The 17,364-nt window shown below is 42.4% G+C and overlaps 1 protein-coding gene across 2 annotated transcripts in view; it reads right to left on the bottom strand.

The window, feature by feature from the left end:
- Nucleotides 1-9,581: 9,581 nt before the first annotated feature.
- Nucleotides 9,582-17,364, bottom strand: part of NWD2 (NACHT and WD repeat domain containing 2) — a 61,101-nt gene continuing 53,318 nt past the window's right edge. The window contains exon 5 of one of the 2 annotated variants that reach the window (XM_081207573.1): nucleotides 9,582-16,541. In XM_081207573.1, the coding sequence (XP_081063699.1) occupies nucleotides 12,603-16,541 (3,939 nt within the window). In that variant the 3' untranslated portion in view covers nucleotides 9,582-12,602. The remainder of the gene's footprint in view (nucleotides 16,542-17,364) is intronic. The other variant, XM_081207572.1, reaches the window with a different exon arrangement.

The raw sequence follows: 17,364 nt of genomic DNA, 5'->3' as shown, positions 1-17,364 counted from the left end.
AGTCACAAAATCGACAGCTCTCTTCCTGCTGGGCGGATTGAGCTCAGGAACTGGAAACACCACTATTCTTGGCAGTGCTCTATGGAAATAAAAGCTCCCCACGATCTCCTTTCCACCCAAGGGGACACCTGAGCAGACAGGTGTAGCATTGGAGAGCACTGTCAGAAGTCTCATTGTTTACATGAGGAGACCCTGGGACAAGAAGTGCCTTTGGAGTGTGTTATTTCTACCAGCAGCAAGTAGGGTCGTCAGGTGACCAAAACAAAACACCAGCCTGGACTTGTGACTGTTATCAGCAACTCGAGGGGAGGAAAATCATAGTACAGTGGTACCTTGGGTTAAGAACTTAATTCGTTCCGGAGGTCCGTTCTTAACCTGCAACTGTTCTTAACCTGAGGTACCAGTTTAGCTAATGGGGCCTCCTGCTGCCACCGCACTGCCGGAGCACGATTTCTATTCTCATCATGAAGCAAAGTTCTTAACCCAAGGTACTATTTCTGGGTTAGTGGAGTCTGTAACCTGAAGCGTATGTAACCTGAAGTGTATGCAACCTGAAGCATCTGTAACCTGAAGTGTCTGTAACCCGAGGTACCACTGTACAGTGGTACCTCGGGTTAAGTACTTAATTCGTTCCGGAGGTCCGTTCTTAACCTGCAACTGTTCTTAACCTGAAGCACCACTTTAGCTAATGGGGCCTCCTGCTGCCGCCGCGCTGCTGGAGCACGATTTCTATTCTCATCCTGAAGCAAGTTCTTAACCCGAGGTACTATTTCTGGGTTAGCGGAGTCTGTAACCTGAAGCGTATGTAACCTGAAGTGTATGTAATCTGAAGCGTCTGTAACCCGAGGTACCACTGTATACACGTAACCACATGTGAATAACTCAAAGGCTGTCACATGGAAGACAGAGCCAGTTTGTTTTCTCCTGCTCTGCAGGGTAGGACTCGAACCAATGTCTTCAAGTTACCAGAAAGGAGATTCTGACTCAACATCAGGAAAAACTTTCTGACAGTAAGGGTTGTTTGATGGTGGAAGGGTCTCCCTCGGGAGGTGGTGGGCTGTCCTTCCTTGGAGGTTTTTAAGCAGAGGTTGGATGGCCACCTGTCATGGATGCTTCAGTTGAGATTCCTCCATTGCAGAGGGTTGGACTGGATAGTCCTTGGGGTCCCTTCCAACTCTATGATCTGCACATCAAATTGCTATTAAAGACATAGCTACAGAGGTGATTGAAGAGCTGGTAAGCCTATGAGAAGCAAAGGCTGGCTTTCACGGCCTTGAACCTAGCAATGATTGATCTGCTAATTATGTGCCATTGGTTTCAGTCACATACCTCCTTCCAGGTAAGGACTGTAGCTTCCAAGAGATACACTTGAAGGAAGCAAGGTGCATACGTCACACAAGGAACTAGGCTGCCTGAGGTGTTCCTGTGCACCCTTTTGGCACGCAAGAGTTCTGCACGACTAGTTGCCAAAATTTGGGTGCCGGCATGAGAGTTCCTTCACTGTACGGGCGGAAGAAAATGAAGACTGAAAATGATGTATCGGTGGTACTTAACACCAGTCAAGTTATCGCAAATGTATAAATCAGAAGATAAGAAATGTTGGAAATGTAAAGAAGTAGAAAGTACATTTTATCATATGTGGTGGCAGTGTTAAGGTATAATTTTTTGGGGGGAAATGATATATAATGAACTGAAGAAAATGTTTAAAATAGCCTTCTATAAAAAAATCAGAAGCCTTCCTATTAGGAATTATAGGAAGAGAAATACAAATAAATAAATAAAAACCTTTTCATGTATGTGACTACAGCCGCACAAATATTGATAGCCCAATGCTGGAAAGAGGGGGAAATTCCCACATTTTTTTAAATTTTTTTTTTTTGCAAATTAAGTTAATGGAATATGCAGAGATGGCCAAACTAACTGGTAGACTTAGAAATCATGATTGGTAACAAATTTAAAAATGAATGGGGAACTTTTATTGCATATATGACAAAGCATGGTATACAAGTAAATACAACAGCAGGATTCTAAAAAACACTTGCAATGCTATCATAATAGATAAAAATAGATATGAATGGATGGAAATACGATTTGGACATGCACGATTTAACAATGAAATAATGGAGGGGGTAGAGGGAAGTCAGAGGATTGGAGAAAACCCATAGTTCGGTACTGTATTGAATGTGCAAACATTATGCAAAATGATATAGTTGTTCAATTTTTTATTTATTAATGTTTATTATGATGTTTGTTATAATGAAAACCAATAAAAATTTTATATATATATATATATATATATATATATATATATATATATGTGTGTGTGTGTGTGTGTGTGTGTGCGCGTGCGCGTAGGTGGTGCTGTGGGTTAAACCACAGAGCCTAGGACTTGCCGATCAGAAAGTTGTTGGTTCAAATCCCCGCAACAGGGTGAGCTCCCATTGCTCGGTCCCTGCTTCTGCCAACCTAGCAGTTCAAAAGCACGTGCAAGTAGATAAATAGGTACCGTAGATACCTATTTATAGATAAATATAAATAGTAGATAAATAGGTAAGCAAGTGCAAGTAGATAAATAGGTACCGTAGATACCTATTCATAGATAAATATAAATAGTATATAAATAGGTAAGCAAGTGCAAGAAACAGTAGATAAATAGGTACCGCTCTGGCAGGAACGGCATTTCCGTGCGCTGCTCTGGTTCACCAGAAGCGGCTTAGTCATGCTGGCCACATGACCCGGAAGCTGTACGCCAGTTCCCTCGGCCAGTAAAGTGAGATGAGTGCCGCAACCCCAGAGCCGGTCATGACTGGACCTAATGGTCAGGGGTCCCTTTACCTTTATAATGAAAACCAATATATATATATATATATATATATGAAAATGAAGACTGCGAATGTGGAATAGGAAAGGGCTTCTGGGATACAGAATTGCAAATCACAGAGCCATTCTTTCTTTCTATTGCTGTAGGCTAAGGAACGTCTACCCTCATGGGTTTAAAAATAGCAGCTGTTGTTTTAATTTAGGTAATAATGCAAATGTTAAGCCTACATTGAGCAGAATGCTCCTTTGCATAAGCCATGGGTAGGCAAACTAAGGCCCGGGGGGGGGGGCAGATCTGGCCCAATCGCCTTCTAATTCTGGTCTGTGGTTGGTCCGGAAATCAGCTTCTTTTTACTTGAGTAGAATGTGTGCTTTTATTTAAAATGCATCTCTGGGTTATTTGTGGGGCATAGGAATTCATTCATTTTTTCTCCCCAAAATATACTCTGGCCCCCCACAAGGTCTGAGGGACAGTGGACCAGCCCCCTGCTGAAAAAGTTTGCTGACCCCTGCCATAACCAACACCCTGTCTCTGGTTTTTCTTCCATGAAATCAGATGTTGGCGCAATTAGCATTGGTTTTATATACCGTATTTTTTGCTCTATAAGACTCACTTTTCCCCTCCTAAAAAGTAAGGGGAAATGTGTGTGCGTCTTATGGAGTGAATGCAGGCTGTGCAGCTATCCCAGAAGCCAGAACAGCAAGAGGGATTGCTGCTTTCACTGCGCAGTGATCCCTCTTGTTGTTCTGCCTTCTGAGATTCAGAATATTTTTTTTCTTGTTTTCCTCCTCCAAAAACTAGGTGCGTCTTATGGTCTGGTGCGTCTTATAGAGCTAAAAATACGGTATTTTCCCCAGGTTCTTCTCTCTCACAGAATCATAGCAGAGTAGAGTTGGAAGGAACCCATCTAGTCCAACCCCCTGCAATGCAGACTATAGTGTTTTTATGTTATATTGTTATGTTGTGGTGCTTTAATATAGTTCTTTTTCTATGGCAATATAGTATTTTTATAGTGTTTTTCAAACAGTATTTGGAGAAATGAAATGATTCCTTAGCTTGTGAGGGTCAAACTGTACATTACATTTCCCATGCTTTAAAAAGTGTGCTTTAAATTGGCCACTTATTTTGAAGACGTCGTGGCCTCTAAATTCACCCTGGGCCCCCGTGCAAATTTCCTGCTGCAAATAAACCTTTGCTTTGACTGTAAACTCTGTATTTGACTTCCTTCAGATTGTTTTATTGATGTTTTAATATTCTGTAAACCGCTTTGAGATTTCTCTTAAAAATGTAAAGCGGTACAGAAACAAACAAAATAAATAAAATAAAATAAAATCCCCACAGGATAGTATTTGCCCTTGAAGTTGCTGTTACTGCAAACACCTTTAGGAATAAATATCAGACGGATGAGATTATTTTAAGCAGAAAACAACTGGCATGGAATCCCAATCTGAGAACACATTGTGGGTTAAACTGACACAGGGCTGTGTTCAAAATAAAAGTGACATGTTAAGTATACTTTTAAAGAAATGCTTGAGAAATTTTAACATAGTTTGGCCATCACTGAGAAATTCTTCTCAGTGGAACCACTGGGTTTCTAAAGACACTAAAAAAGCATTGTACGATAGACGGAAGAACGTGGAGGAAATTTACAGAATCCAAACATTTAATTTGGCCCCCCAGAAGGCTGTGAATGGCACAAAAAAGTGCTACCCAAGAGATTGCCATTACCTGTTTTGTCTTGTAGGGTAAAGGTGCAGAGGAGCATCTAGGGCACACCCAAAATTTGTGTACAGCAACCAAACTGATAGGATGCCCTGGAACAGGGGTAGGCAAACTAAGGCCCGGGGGCCGGATCCGGCCCAATCGCCTTCTCAATCCAGCCCGTGGACGGTCTGGGAATCAGTGTGTTTTCACATGAGTAGAATGTGTCCTTTTATTTAAAATGCATCTCTGGGTTATTTGTGGTGCCTGCCTGGTGTTTTTACATGAGTAGAATGTGTGCTTTTATTTAAAATGCCTCTCTGGGTTATTTGTGGGGCATAGGAATTCATTCATTTTTTCTCCCCAAAATATACTCTGGCACCCCACAAGGTCTGAGGGACAGTGGACCGGCCCCCTGCTGAAAAAGTTTGCTGACCCCTGCCATAACCAACGCCCTGTCTCTGGTTTTTCTTCCATGAAATCAGATGTTGGCGCAATTAGCATTGGTTTTATATACCATATTTTTTCTCTATAAGACTCACTTTTCCCCTCCTAAAAAGTAAGGGGAAATGTGTGTGTGTCTTATGGAGTGAATGCAGGCTGTGCAGCTATCCCAGAAGCCAGAACAGCAAGAGGGATTGCTGCTTTCACTGTGCAGTAATCCCTCTTGTTGTGCTGGCTTCTGAGATTCAGAATATTTTTTTTCTTGTTTTCCTCCTCCAAAAACAAGGTGCGTCTTATAGAGCTAAAAATACGGTATTTTCCCCAGGTTCTTCTCTCTCACAGAATCATAGCAGAGTAGAGTGGAAGGAACCCATCTAGTCCAACCCCCTGCAATGCAGACTATAGTGTTTTTATGTTATATTGTTATGTTGTGGTGCTTTAATATAGTTCTTTTTCTATGGCAATATAGTATTTTTATACTGTTTTTCAAACAGTATTTGGAGAAATGAAATGATTCCTTAGCTTGTGAGGGTCAAACTGTACATTACATTTCCCATGCTTTAAAAAGTGTGCTTTAAATTGGCCACTTATTTTGAAGACGTCGTGGCCTCTAAATTCACCCTGGGCCCCCGTGCAAATTTCCTGCTGCAAATAAACCTTTGCTTTGACTGTAAACTCTGTATTTGACTTCCTTCAGATTGTTTTATTGATGTTTTAATATTCTGTAAACCGCTTTGAGATTTCTCTTAAAAATGTAAAGCGGTACAGAAACAAACAAAATAAATAAAATAAAATAAAATAAAATCCCCACAGGATAGTATTTGACCCCTGCCCTAGAATATACTCCAGAATCCTCCATAAATGTTCCTTTGCAGGAAAAATGGAAATAATATTCATAGAAAGGAAGTTTGGAAATCTCTGGCATAACAAGGTATGGTTCTGGTAAATGGCACCAGAAGTTGCTTTCGAAAAGCTGGCTCATTCACTCAGCTTCTTGTTGTAAAGTAGGAATAGCAGCAACCAATGTCAATGTCCCCCCCCCCCCTCCCCATGAGGATGAATAAAGGAGTGTTATCTGCATACAGCCTTTAGGATAATAGGGAATATGGTGCAAGTAATTTAGCTATGAGCAGGGCTGACCCAAGACATTTTGGCGTTTGAGGAGTACCACAAAATGGTGCCCCGCTCTCCCCCGAAGGAGTGAGTGAAGACTGACATCAGAAACAAGGGGATCTACATTGGGATCTGCTGCCTCTGTGGATCCTGCCACCTGAGGCAGTTATTTCATGGGTTGGCTGGCCCTGGCTACGAGAATTAATGTTTCTAGTTGTCCAAACTCCACTGACTACATCCTTGATGAATTAAGGGAATGGCTATCATGCCAAACTGTGGAAAATAAAAAAGCTATTAAAATTTACTCTTGCACGTGGCTGTTTTTATTGGCAGTGATAAAGGTTGAGTAGGATTTGACATCTGGTTCTCCCCATCTCCATATGGATATACAGTTGTACCTTGGAAACCGTTCTGTAAGTCTGTTAGACTTCCAAAACGTTCAGAAACCAAAGCGCAGTTCTGATTGGCTGCAGGAAGCTCCTGCAACCAATCGGAAGCTGCGTCAGACGTTTGGCTTCCAAAAACCGTTCAAAAACAGGAACAATCACTTCCGGGTTTGTGGCATTCGGGTGCCAAAGCCTTCGAGAACTAATCTGTTTGAAAACCAAAGGACGACTGTATAGATTATTTCAAGGGCAGACCCAACTTGCTACAGTGATTGTGAGTTTGGACACTGACTTCAATGGCAGGTAAGCAATGCCCTTTTACTTGTGTATTCAGTGAATATGCCATGACAGGTGTCCAGAGAGGGGAAAACAAGTCAACTGCGCCATCTAGCTGCAATATACAGCTGTTTACCTTTCCTCCAAAATTATTAATCCCAAACCCTCCATATGAATTGGAGAACGAAATTATTATTGTGGCCACAATAGCAAATGCATTCCAAAGGTGGAGGGCAAGCTTCTTGCCTCTGCTTGGTGTGAGCCACATCTTCACTATATCTCATGGTAGTAGAACTCTTGACATGTGACTTCCCCACAATTTCTTCTGCTTTCGCTCCTGCTAAGCATTGCTATCAGCCTGGGCTTAAGTCTACCAAGACCCATTTCTCTACTGCAACCCACCGTTTTGCCATCTGTAGTCCAGGAACGTTTGCAGTGGTTCCATTTGCGAGTTGAGAAGTTCACATCAATTCTCTGGTGGCCTTAGCCAAGCCACCACATGTTGTTGGCATCCGTCTGTCTCGAAAGACAATGGAGTGCGCCTCCGGGGGTGAAGTCAAACCTCTGTGTTGGCAGCACTGAAGTGCTATCTCTAGGGTGCAAGCCTGGGCAGTGTCTATGGGGGTCCTGGGCTGTTCAGATGACAAGACCTCTTGGCCTGCAAGGAGGAATACAAACAAGACACTATCCATTGAGACCCATTGGCTACCCTTACCTGGTTTAGCCAACCAGTTGAATCTGCTCCCGTGTTGTGGCCACTGTTGCACACCGACAGCTTCTAGGAGCCACAGGTGAGATCTGACTGCAAGGTGCAGACCCAAGGTGGACTAACTACCCCAGAAGAAGCACGATGTGTCCCCCACCAGAGGTACTAACTCTCCCCTAACACCCCCAAGTCACAACTAGCTATTGTTAATATGGGCACAACAGCACAAGGCTTTCTTACAGGGTATTTTCGTGACTGCATTTGTGCAATGCTTTGAAAAGTTAAGGAAACTTTTAAAAACCATGTATTGCTATTCAAATCAAATCAAATCAACCTTTTTATTCGACCGTCAGTCAGGAAAAAGTACATTTGTCAATACACAGTTAAAAACTCCAGGAAGATTTTAGAACTTAGCCAACACTAAAATGGGCTAAACAGATAGCCCCATATCAATACAGTCAATTATAGTCTTGCGACGCTTAAAAGCTAAAAAAAGAAATTTGGCCACCAAGGAAGGTATAGCTCTAGTGACGTTATTCAGCAAGTGTAAAACCTGGTTTTCTCCGGGTAGGAAGCTAGATTGACATAGGAGTGGGTCTATAAAATTTTGTCTAAGCTCTGCATAAGGGCAAGTCAAGAGAATGTGTTCGGTGGACTCAACCACACCCATGGCACAATGACAGGTTCTCTGGGCGTATGGTACTCCCCTGTACCTTCCCCACAATATCGCAGAGTCAAGGACATTTAATCTAGCTGCTGTAAGAAGTCTGCGGTATTCCACATAGTGGATTTCTGCAAGGTAGGGGGCTGGCATGGTCCGATAAATCTGGTCCCCTAGGAACATCCCTGGTTTTACCTGGGCTATGTCCTCTTGTCTGGCAATGTCACTCAGTCTCCGGGAGATCACAGCTCTAGCTTGATTGTACGTCATAGACTCAAAGTAAAGGTGAGACAATCCGCAGGATTGAACCTCGTTAGTGACCTCCCTTTCCCACGATGATTGGAAATCGTCCCTCAATATCAAGGGGGCCATGTACTGCTATTATATTTGCAACATGTCCAGCCAGGTATATATGATTTCCAGAGGGATCTTTATCAGGGAACAGCTGATCATTTTACAGTCATACCTCAGGTTGAAGTAGCTTTGGGATAAGTATTTTCGGTATATTTCGCTGCGGTGACCCGGAAGTAACGGAGCGCATTACTTCCGGGTTTCGCCACTCGTGCATGCGCAGACAGTCAAAATGATGTCACACGCATGTGCGGCAAATCGTGACCTGTGCACGCTCATAGGCAGCTTGCATTCGCTTCTGGATGCATCCAGAAGTACCACTGTAGAGTAATACACAGTGGGCAGATTTATCCTTCCACTGCAATCCTTAAGTGAAGTACTTTTTTTCCATAGGAGGAACTGGCGGCCATTAATTTATCTCTGAAAAGTAATGTAGCTAGATCAGGAAGAATAAAAGTTTTATAGTTCATTGGGCTTAGCTTCACCTTAACCCTGAACCAGTGTTCCAGGTTTTAAGGGGAGAAAGTGCCCCCCTTATCTACAATCTAACCAGCTGTAGCTCATATTCTGTCTTATAGAACTCAGTGAGTATCATTGGGAACTGTGTTCCTCAGCCGTCTGAAAATCCTTCCATTTGATTTCACACCTTACCATGATTTTAGCAAGTTACAAAGCCTTGGGAATGGGATTTTATTCAGACTAAGTGATGATTACTGCTCATTGCCACTGGTCAGCAAAGCTGTGGGGCACCAGCAGAGAACTTTGAAATTCCATTTGCACTGTGCTACTCATCTGGACCGACACCAGGAGGAAATTTGCTTTTTCGAAATAAAAAATCCCACCCTAGTTTCATTATGTAGTTTATATTTATTCATACAAACAATGCATACACAAGACTGTATATTGTTTGAAGACAGCAATAGATTTCTAATTTAAACAACTCTGTAACAAAATTTAACTAAATTTAACATTTATGAAAATATAAATCTCTGATTGGGTAGTTCTTCCCCAACGATACAAAGTTTACATAAAAACATTCAATATGATCTATTGGTTGCAAACAAGTTAGGAAAATCATTCAAGTCACTATATATATATATATATATATATATATATATATATATATATATATATATATGATTGGCTTTTACATAGAATAGTCACACACTGTAGTTATTCCCTAGTTTAGGTATTTATTTCCTGGAAATTTGGTCACTAAGACTCAAAACAGAAGTGATAGTGGCAGACCCATCTGTTTCAACTCAGGTCTGTCCCAAACATGCATAAAGCGTGGCTTGCGCGTGTCCAAATTTTAAAGCCAACGGGTATATTATTGGGGATGCACCTATAGTTAACCTCTTTTCCCAAAGATGTTTTTTCTTTCTTGACTGGTATTAAGAGCCCAGTTAAGGGAAAGAAGTGATACTGGAGAAATAGTTGTTGGGAGCAAAGTTTTAGCACCTCCACTCCTGAAACCTTTTTCCTTTTTTTATAAATGAAAAAAATCAAGCCACTTTCCGCCACTTTATATGTAATTAGGGCAGACTCCAGCCTAAACAAACAGGTACCCTACTCTTGAGTAGTGCCAGAGTTCAATTTTCAACATCTAAGAATACAAGCAAGTCGGTTTCATTCACATCCTTTGAAACGTGTGCCAAGGACATGCCACATTTAAGATAAACAAGTAAGGAAAACAAACCTCTCGCCATTCCACAGCTCCATTAAACTGCCTACAACAGAAGCCCTGATCCTAAATTCTTGTCCGCCTTGATCTGCTGTTTACACCAACTCAATGCCCCTGTCATGCTAACTCTGTGTTTCAGTTTGCTGAACATTGTGCTGGTATTACTGCTTATCATATAAGCACTTGCAGCAAAATCGTTCGGCTGGTTCTCACTTGCATGTACACTGTCTGACCCCGCGTCACTTGACAATTCAGCACTCGATGAATCTCGGTGGAATGTGTGAAGTATCTGGATTGAAAAATACTGAGTGTGAGTTGTCGTTGAGTGGGAGAGACGAATGGTCTGCCTGTGATGGATCTGTGGTTGTGGTCAATTAGTGACACAAACGCTTGTGGGACTCGGCACCCAGGGCTGCTTCCCGCTGGGTTATTTGATATTTAGAGATGGATATTCTACTGCAAAATGCTGCCTGGCAGGAATGGCTCATGTGTGCACTATTTAGCTCTCACACTTTAAAATACATATGAGCTGTGATTAGGCCTGGATGAGGCCCCCACTCTCACACACAAGCACACACACAAGCTATTGCGGCTTAGGCAGCTCATGTAGTTTGCATCTCCCATAAGAAGTGTGAAAAATTGGCCACTACGTTCCAAGTAAAGGTAAAGGGACCCCTGACCATTAGGTCCAGTCGTGACCGACTCTGGGGTTGCGACGCTCATCTCGCTTTATTGGCCGAGGGAGCCGGCGTAGAGCTTCCGGGTCATGTGGCCAGCATGACTAAGCCGCTTCTGGCGAACCAGAGCAGTGCACAGAAACGTCGTTTACCTTCCCGCCGGAGTGGTACCTATTTATCTACTTGCACTTTGACGTGCTTTCAAACTGCTAGGTTGGCAGGAGCAGGGACCGAGCAACGGGAGCTCACCCCGTCACAGGGCTTCGAACCGCCAACCTTCTGATTGGCAAGTCCTAGGCTCTGTGGTTTAATCCACAGCGCCACCTTTCCCCTTAATAGAGCTGTGGATTGGGGCATCAGAATGCATGTAGCTCATTTCTAGGTTCAACTGAGTGAGCCAAGCAATCAGAAAAAAAGAAGGGTATCCCACAACTTCTGCCTTGAAATTGATAAAGTTCTATAAAAAGGCCATGAACAGTCCTACAGCAGGAAGTGAAGAGGCATAAATACTGTATATAGAAGTAAGAAATTCATTAGAAAGTCGAACAGGAAAGAATTCTTTGGGGCAGCCAGAATCTCGCCCCCCCCCCCCAGCACATACACAAGCATAATGTTAGTCCCAGAGTATCTGATCTGTGTTTCACACAGGGAAGAACAGGAATGATAGTAAGGCAAACACTACGAGAATTAAGAGCGACGCACGGCATTTCTGAATGCTTCCTGTTCAGATTTCTGCAAGGAGTGGAATATTTGGGACAACAGAACTAATGATACCGTTTTTTTGGACAACAAAAGATATAATGGAACAGGGTGGGTGGTATCCTTAATGCCCTTTTTCATTGAAAATGTTATTTTATACACAGTACTAAAATACAGTGTGAAAGAGACAGAAAACAACACAATTTCAGGAGTTAAGTTCCTTTCTTACACGATCTAGCAGTTCCTATGATTTGTAATAGAAAAACTTGAATAGAAGTCCAAACGTAGAAATTTTGTAACTTTCAGTTTGTTATTATGACTGATTTATTGTGTCACATGTGCCTATTTTTGATTTGCAGGTTATCAGGGTTGTAGCCAACCAAAGTTGTATTCAGAGCAGACCCACTGAAATTAATGGACCTATGTCCATTAGTTTTAATGGGTTTACTGTGTGTATTACTAGTCCTGGACACAATGCTCAGCTTCTCTATTCTTTCTGTACAATGGGCACAATCCAAGCAAAGTGAAGTCTCACTGATTTTAGTGGGAGCGATTCCTATGAAGCATTTGACCCGAATGAAATCAGCAAGACCCTGGAGTTCTGTTTACTAACCGAATTGTGCTTGCCCCCATTTTCCCCCACAATACAAATACTTCAAAAGCTTACAGAATGCATCCGGACTGACATGTGACATTGTCATTTGCACCATCAGAAGGATAAAATTCTTTTTTTTTTTTTTTGCACATGATAGTAATTCGAAGTAGCCAGAGATTTAGGCTTATGCCCACCTGGATTTTAAAACTTTTGAACCACCTCATTCCAATATGAAATGTAGTTTCATTTCTTGTTAGAAAGCTTTACAACATTTTCTTCCTCCAACATTTTAGGTTGGCATAATAAATGATATTGCTAGAAATTTTCACTCATGGCATTGCAGGAAGCCTTATATTTGAATATTTCTTTCTAAACTCTGCAGCCACTAATTAAACTTGCTTTAAATTTGCTCTTTCCCAATTTGTTGGTAGTAAAATACAAATGGGATAAGCAGAGATTTGTTGAACTAGTTACTTATTAATTTATGATCAATTGTCAGGAGTGAACCCGTGGCTCCTGCAATCTATGGCGGAGCACACTTTGTCATAGCAATAGTTGTGTTTTTTGGTTGGAGTTGCCTCACCTGCCTCGGGGTCTGTCACCGTGATGGGACTATCTCTTGCAAACACCTCTGTAGACTCCCTCCATATGCAGTCTGCTGTCACCTTGAAATTATAATTGTGGCACTTCGGTCTAATCACTTGTGTTGCATTGCTGAAAATCTGTCGGCTATTTGAAGTAGCAATTTTAATTTTCAGCGCTGCATCCACTCGATCCACTACAGTATAAGTGCCTATGCTTCCATCCTCAAAGCCTACAATGATGTTCAAATGCCTCTGGGAAAGAGCGAGGAAAGTCGGTGTTTTGTAAAGGGAGCAAGCACCAATGTTTTTGCCATCTGCTAGTCTCATTACAATCAAGATAGAGATTGCACCATTATCATCATCCTCTTCACCAGCGCGAAAACAAATGTATACAAGGTAGCGGCCGTCCCGAGACAGCTTCTGCCTCCAGATGATACCAGAAGCATGGACAACGCGAAGTTTGCCACTGTGAAGATCAAGTACGTTGATATTCTCATCGCCGCGGGATATGATGCCCAGTTTTCCATTGGGTGATATTTCAAAATCTTCCAAAGTCTTCAAGAAAGTGTTGGGCAGTTGCACACGTCTACAAATTACTTCTTCAGTAAGACTCCAGATGTTTACAGTTTCAGTAGATGTTATGAAGACTACAATATCAGGGCAATCTGGGATCAGTTTAATATCGACGATGGCAATGCCATCATCGCAACAGAACTTCTTGGTTATACTCCCTGTCCACAAACTCACCGCCAAGACTTTATTTTTTGTCATTCCAACGACAAATGTGTTAGCGGTAGTTATAAATGCATTCTGTAAGGCTACAAGAATATTGCAAACTCTGTGGCCTGTTGCCAGTCTCCAAACCCTTGATGCATTTTGCTCACAGAGGGAGACGACAAACTGATCGTTGTGTGTTATCAAGAGCTGACATATCTTTTGTCCGTTGATACGGAACAGATTTTCACCAGAGCCAGTGTGCCATACATACTGACTGCATTTATCATCAGACGTAATCATCAGATCACCAGTGGAAGTCAGCACACAGTTTTCAACAATGCTTTCATGCTTAAACACAGCTTCAATAAACCCCGTGCCAAAATTCCACTTATGTATCGTTTCGGACCCATCGAGTGTATAAATCACTTCACCCCGAGCAGACAATACCAATCTTTGGATTGGCTTGCCTGTTTTGTCAATGTTGGACATAGCAGTTATGATATCTATATCCCATACAGAAAGGACACCACTGGTAGATAAGGATAGCAGCATGTTATGATGGCTGGATTTAATTAATCTGACTATGTTTCCTGAGATTTCTTGCAAGCTGGCCATGCACTGCCCCGTGTCTCGCCTCCAAACAAAAATGGCAGAGGTATTTTCAATGGAAGCAACAATACAGTCACCATTTTTGGACAGTACAGCTGATACAAATCGCTCGTTATGTTTCGCTCTAAACTTTTCAACGATTTTCCACATGGCTGTGTCAAGAAGTTCTATATTGAGGGCCTTACATATTAAAATTGCACTTTGATCTTCAGCCAGTTCAAAGCTGACAAAGTCACTGTCCCCTCTCTTGCAATCAAAGTCATCTGTTAGTTGGGGGTTGGCGACATCCTCGGTGTTCCAGATCGAAAGACCACCTTCGCTGTCCACCATCACCATTTCTTGAGCTGTATCTAGGACAAGAAGGAACTTGACAAAGCCACCGGAAAACTCAGAGGTCACAGTGGCTAGCTTGTCCCCACTACCTAAATGGAATATAGATGCAGTATTCAAGTACTGTCCGCAGAAAGCATACATTCCATCTGGGGAACACTGGACACAAGTCACTTCATACCAGCAATGGAACTGATAAAGCGGCCAGCCATAAAGTAGATCAATCACGGTCACATCTTTGCTAGCTTCTAGCCAAGAAAGTGCATGGTTTACTGACAATGTAAATCCATTTATAAAACTAGAACCTACACCAATCCCACCGTGTTTTGATCCCTTAATCTCTACCTCAGACAGAAGGCAGGAATTTAGGTTGTCATAAATCAAGAGTGTGTTCTTTGTTGTGGCCACCACAAGGTATTTCTCATCACTTGTAAGCTTCATGCCCAATATGACTGACTGAGCTGTTGTAATTTGCCTCAGTAGCTGGCGGGTCTCTACATCCCAGGTACTGATGGAGCCGTTTTCTAGAGCCACAATGACCGTATTTGGATTAAAAGTGGGCAGGATTTCTGTCACTTGAGTGCAACTGGAGGACAAAGGCAATCTCTCGGGGCTGTAAGTCACATCCATAGAGGAATGCAATGGAACAATGGAGCAATATTTGGGGCCATCTTTGTCACATTCCAGAAGAAGCTGCCTCAGTTTCGGCAAGGAGCTGGCAACTGGGAGAAGCCTCTGTTGCAATTCAGCTGAGAGAGTGCCTGGGTATTTCATCACTTTGTATTTTATAGCACGGAGCGTGATTGCAAGGAACTTCAGCTCTTTTTCTTGCGAGTAGTTATAGGCCAACTCCACATCAGAGAGGGCTTTGTCAAACTGCCCAATTTTGATCATGGTGTACAGCCAACTGAAGTTCATAATGACACCGTACAACATGTCATCTGTTTTCCCACATCGTGTGAGGTGGTGCAGAAGCTCTGTCATTTTCCTGTGGTTGACAAAAAAAATGTCAGGCTCCAAAGGGTTGCACTGGAATACCCAAGGCTGATCAGGTGACTGCCTATCGAAATTTGTCTGGTCCATGATGTGCCTCTCGTCATCATTCATGCTCCGGCTGTCGCTGTCAAGGCAACCATTCAGGTATTGATCTTCACTGTAAAGAGATTTCCTTCTGCCTCCTGACCAAACACCCAGAAAATATTCTGCCATCACGGTATGCATTTCATGAACGTCTTCTTCGTTGTGAAGATACATCTTTTGGGCTATAAGCTGCAGGTGCCTGTTTGCCCAAACTAGTAGCGTAACGTTTTTTACTTGCCTTTCTATCAGGTATCCTGTTAGTCCTTCTTTCAGCTTTGCAATGTAGATGTAAGGTACCCTCAGAGGGTTGTGTTGCCTGATGCTTTCGTTTAATTCAAACATAACCGTGTTGTCAAGCGCTAAAATGTCTTCCAGTTCCATTTCACTCAGACCGGATTTTGCCATGGTGATGTAGCCAAGGGCTCGGGACAAAAGCCTTGGCCCACAGCTGGTCTCTAGAGACCAGAACATCTGCTCTATGCTATCGTGAACAGTAACACAGAGAGAAGACTCATCAACATCCTTGTGAGATCTCCAGTTTCGGACTTCTCGGAAGGTTAGATTTACAAACATGGGCAGTGTGCATTTGGAAAAAGCTTCGTTGACATAAATTTGTTGGCCTGATGTTACTTTTCTCTTGACTTGTAGCAGCTGCTGCTTGAGAACTTGACTACACATCTTCCTGTCCCTAGGAGTCAATTCAATATAGTTATCATCGTCGTGTATAAGGCACCTCAGTTTTTGCAGTATTCCATGTTTGTTCGGCAGTGTCGACAAAATAATTCGGACCGAACGGGGCAGATGAACAGGGAGCCACCATAACTTTCTAGCATCATCGTTATCCGAAAGCTGCTCTAGAGCATCGAATATCAGAACCAGGGGTCTATGAAATGAAGACTCATTCAAAAGGTTTATAAACAAGTCCCGAAGGTCGTGGATTTTTTTGGGGTAGCTTTGTACGAGGCATCGGTAGTTAATTGCTAACTGCTCGCAAATACTTTGAAGGAGATTCCTCAGATCTGTACTCATCTCTGTGGATCCCAAAAACCTTATAACTACCACAGGGTCAGATTCTGGTCCCATTTCTTCCTTTAGCCAAGCATAAGCCTACAAATGCAGAAGTATAAATAGATTAATATGTGGACTAGCAGAGCTAATGCAAATCAAACAATAAAGAAAGAACAATAAAAATGTGACAGACATAAAGCACTTCCACTCTGCTTTATGAACAAATATTAAGTAGTACAGATTTACGGGTAATATCCAACTAAATCATATTCATCCAGTGATGTCAATGACTAACTTACGCCCATTCATTCAAATGGATCTATTCTGAGTATGACTTAGTTAGGTAATAATAATAATAATAATAATTTATACCCTGCCCATCTGACTGGGTTTCCCCAGTCACTCTGGGCAGCTCCCAACAGAGGACTAAAAACAGAATAAAACTTCAAACATTAAAAACTTCCCTAAAGAGGGCTGTCTTCAGATGTCTTCTAAAAGTCAGCTAGTTGTTTATTTCCTTGACATATGGTGGGAGGGTGCCACCACCGAGAAGGTCCTCTGCCTGGTTACCTGTAACCTCACTTCTCAGAGTGAGGGAACCACCAGAAGGCCCTCAGAGCTGGACCTCAGTGTCCACGCTGAATGATGGGAGTGGAGATGCTCCACCCTTAGGTTGCAATCCTAACCCCATTTGCCTAGGAGTGAATTTAGTAGGACTTACTTTTGATTCAAGGTGTGCTGTAAGTCTGTGTTGGGGTTTTCCACTCTACTATGGAGGTAGATGCTACACAGCTGACTACCAAGTGGTCCCTAGTACTTCAACCTTGTCAGCACCTTCTTAACTTTTCCTACCGATAACTTTGGAAGCCATAACCCACCATTTGGCTGGCCCACTGAGCAGGTGAACAAAGCTGGGTGCTGG

The sequence above is a fragment of the Podarcis bocagei genome (genome assembly GCF_964188305.1).
Source record: "Podarcis bocagei genome assembly, chromosome: 9".
NCBI lineage: Eukaryota > Metazoa > Chordata > Lepidosauria > Squamata > Lacertidae > Podarcis > Podarcis bocagei.
This window is presented reverse-complemented; position numbering and strand designations above follow the sequence as displayed.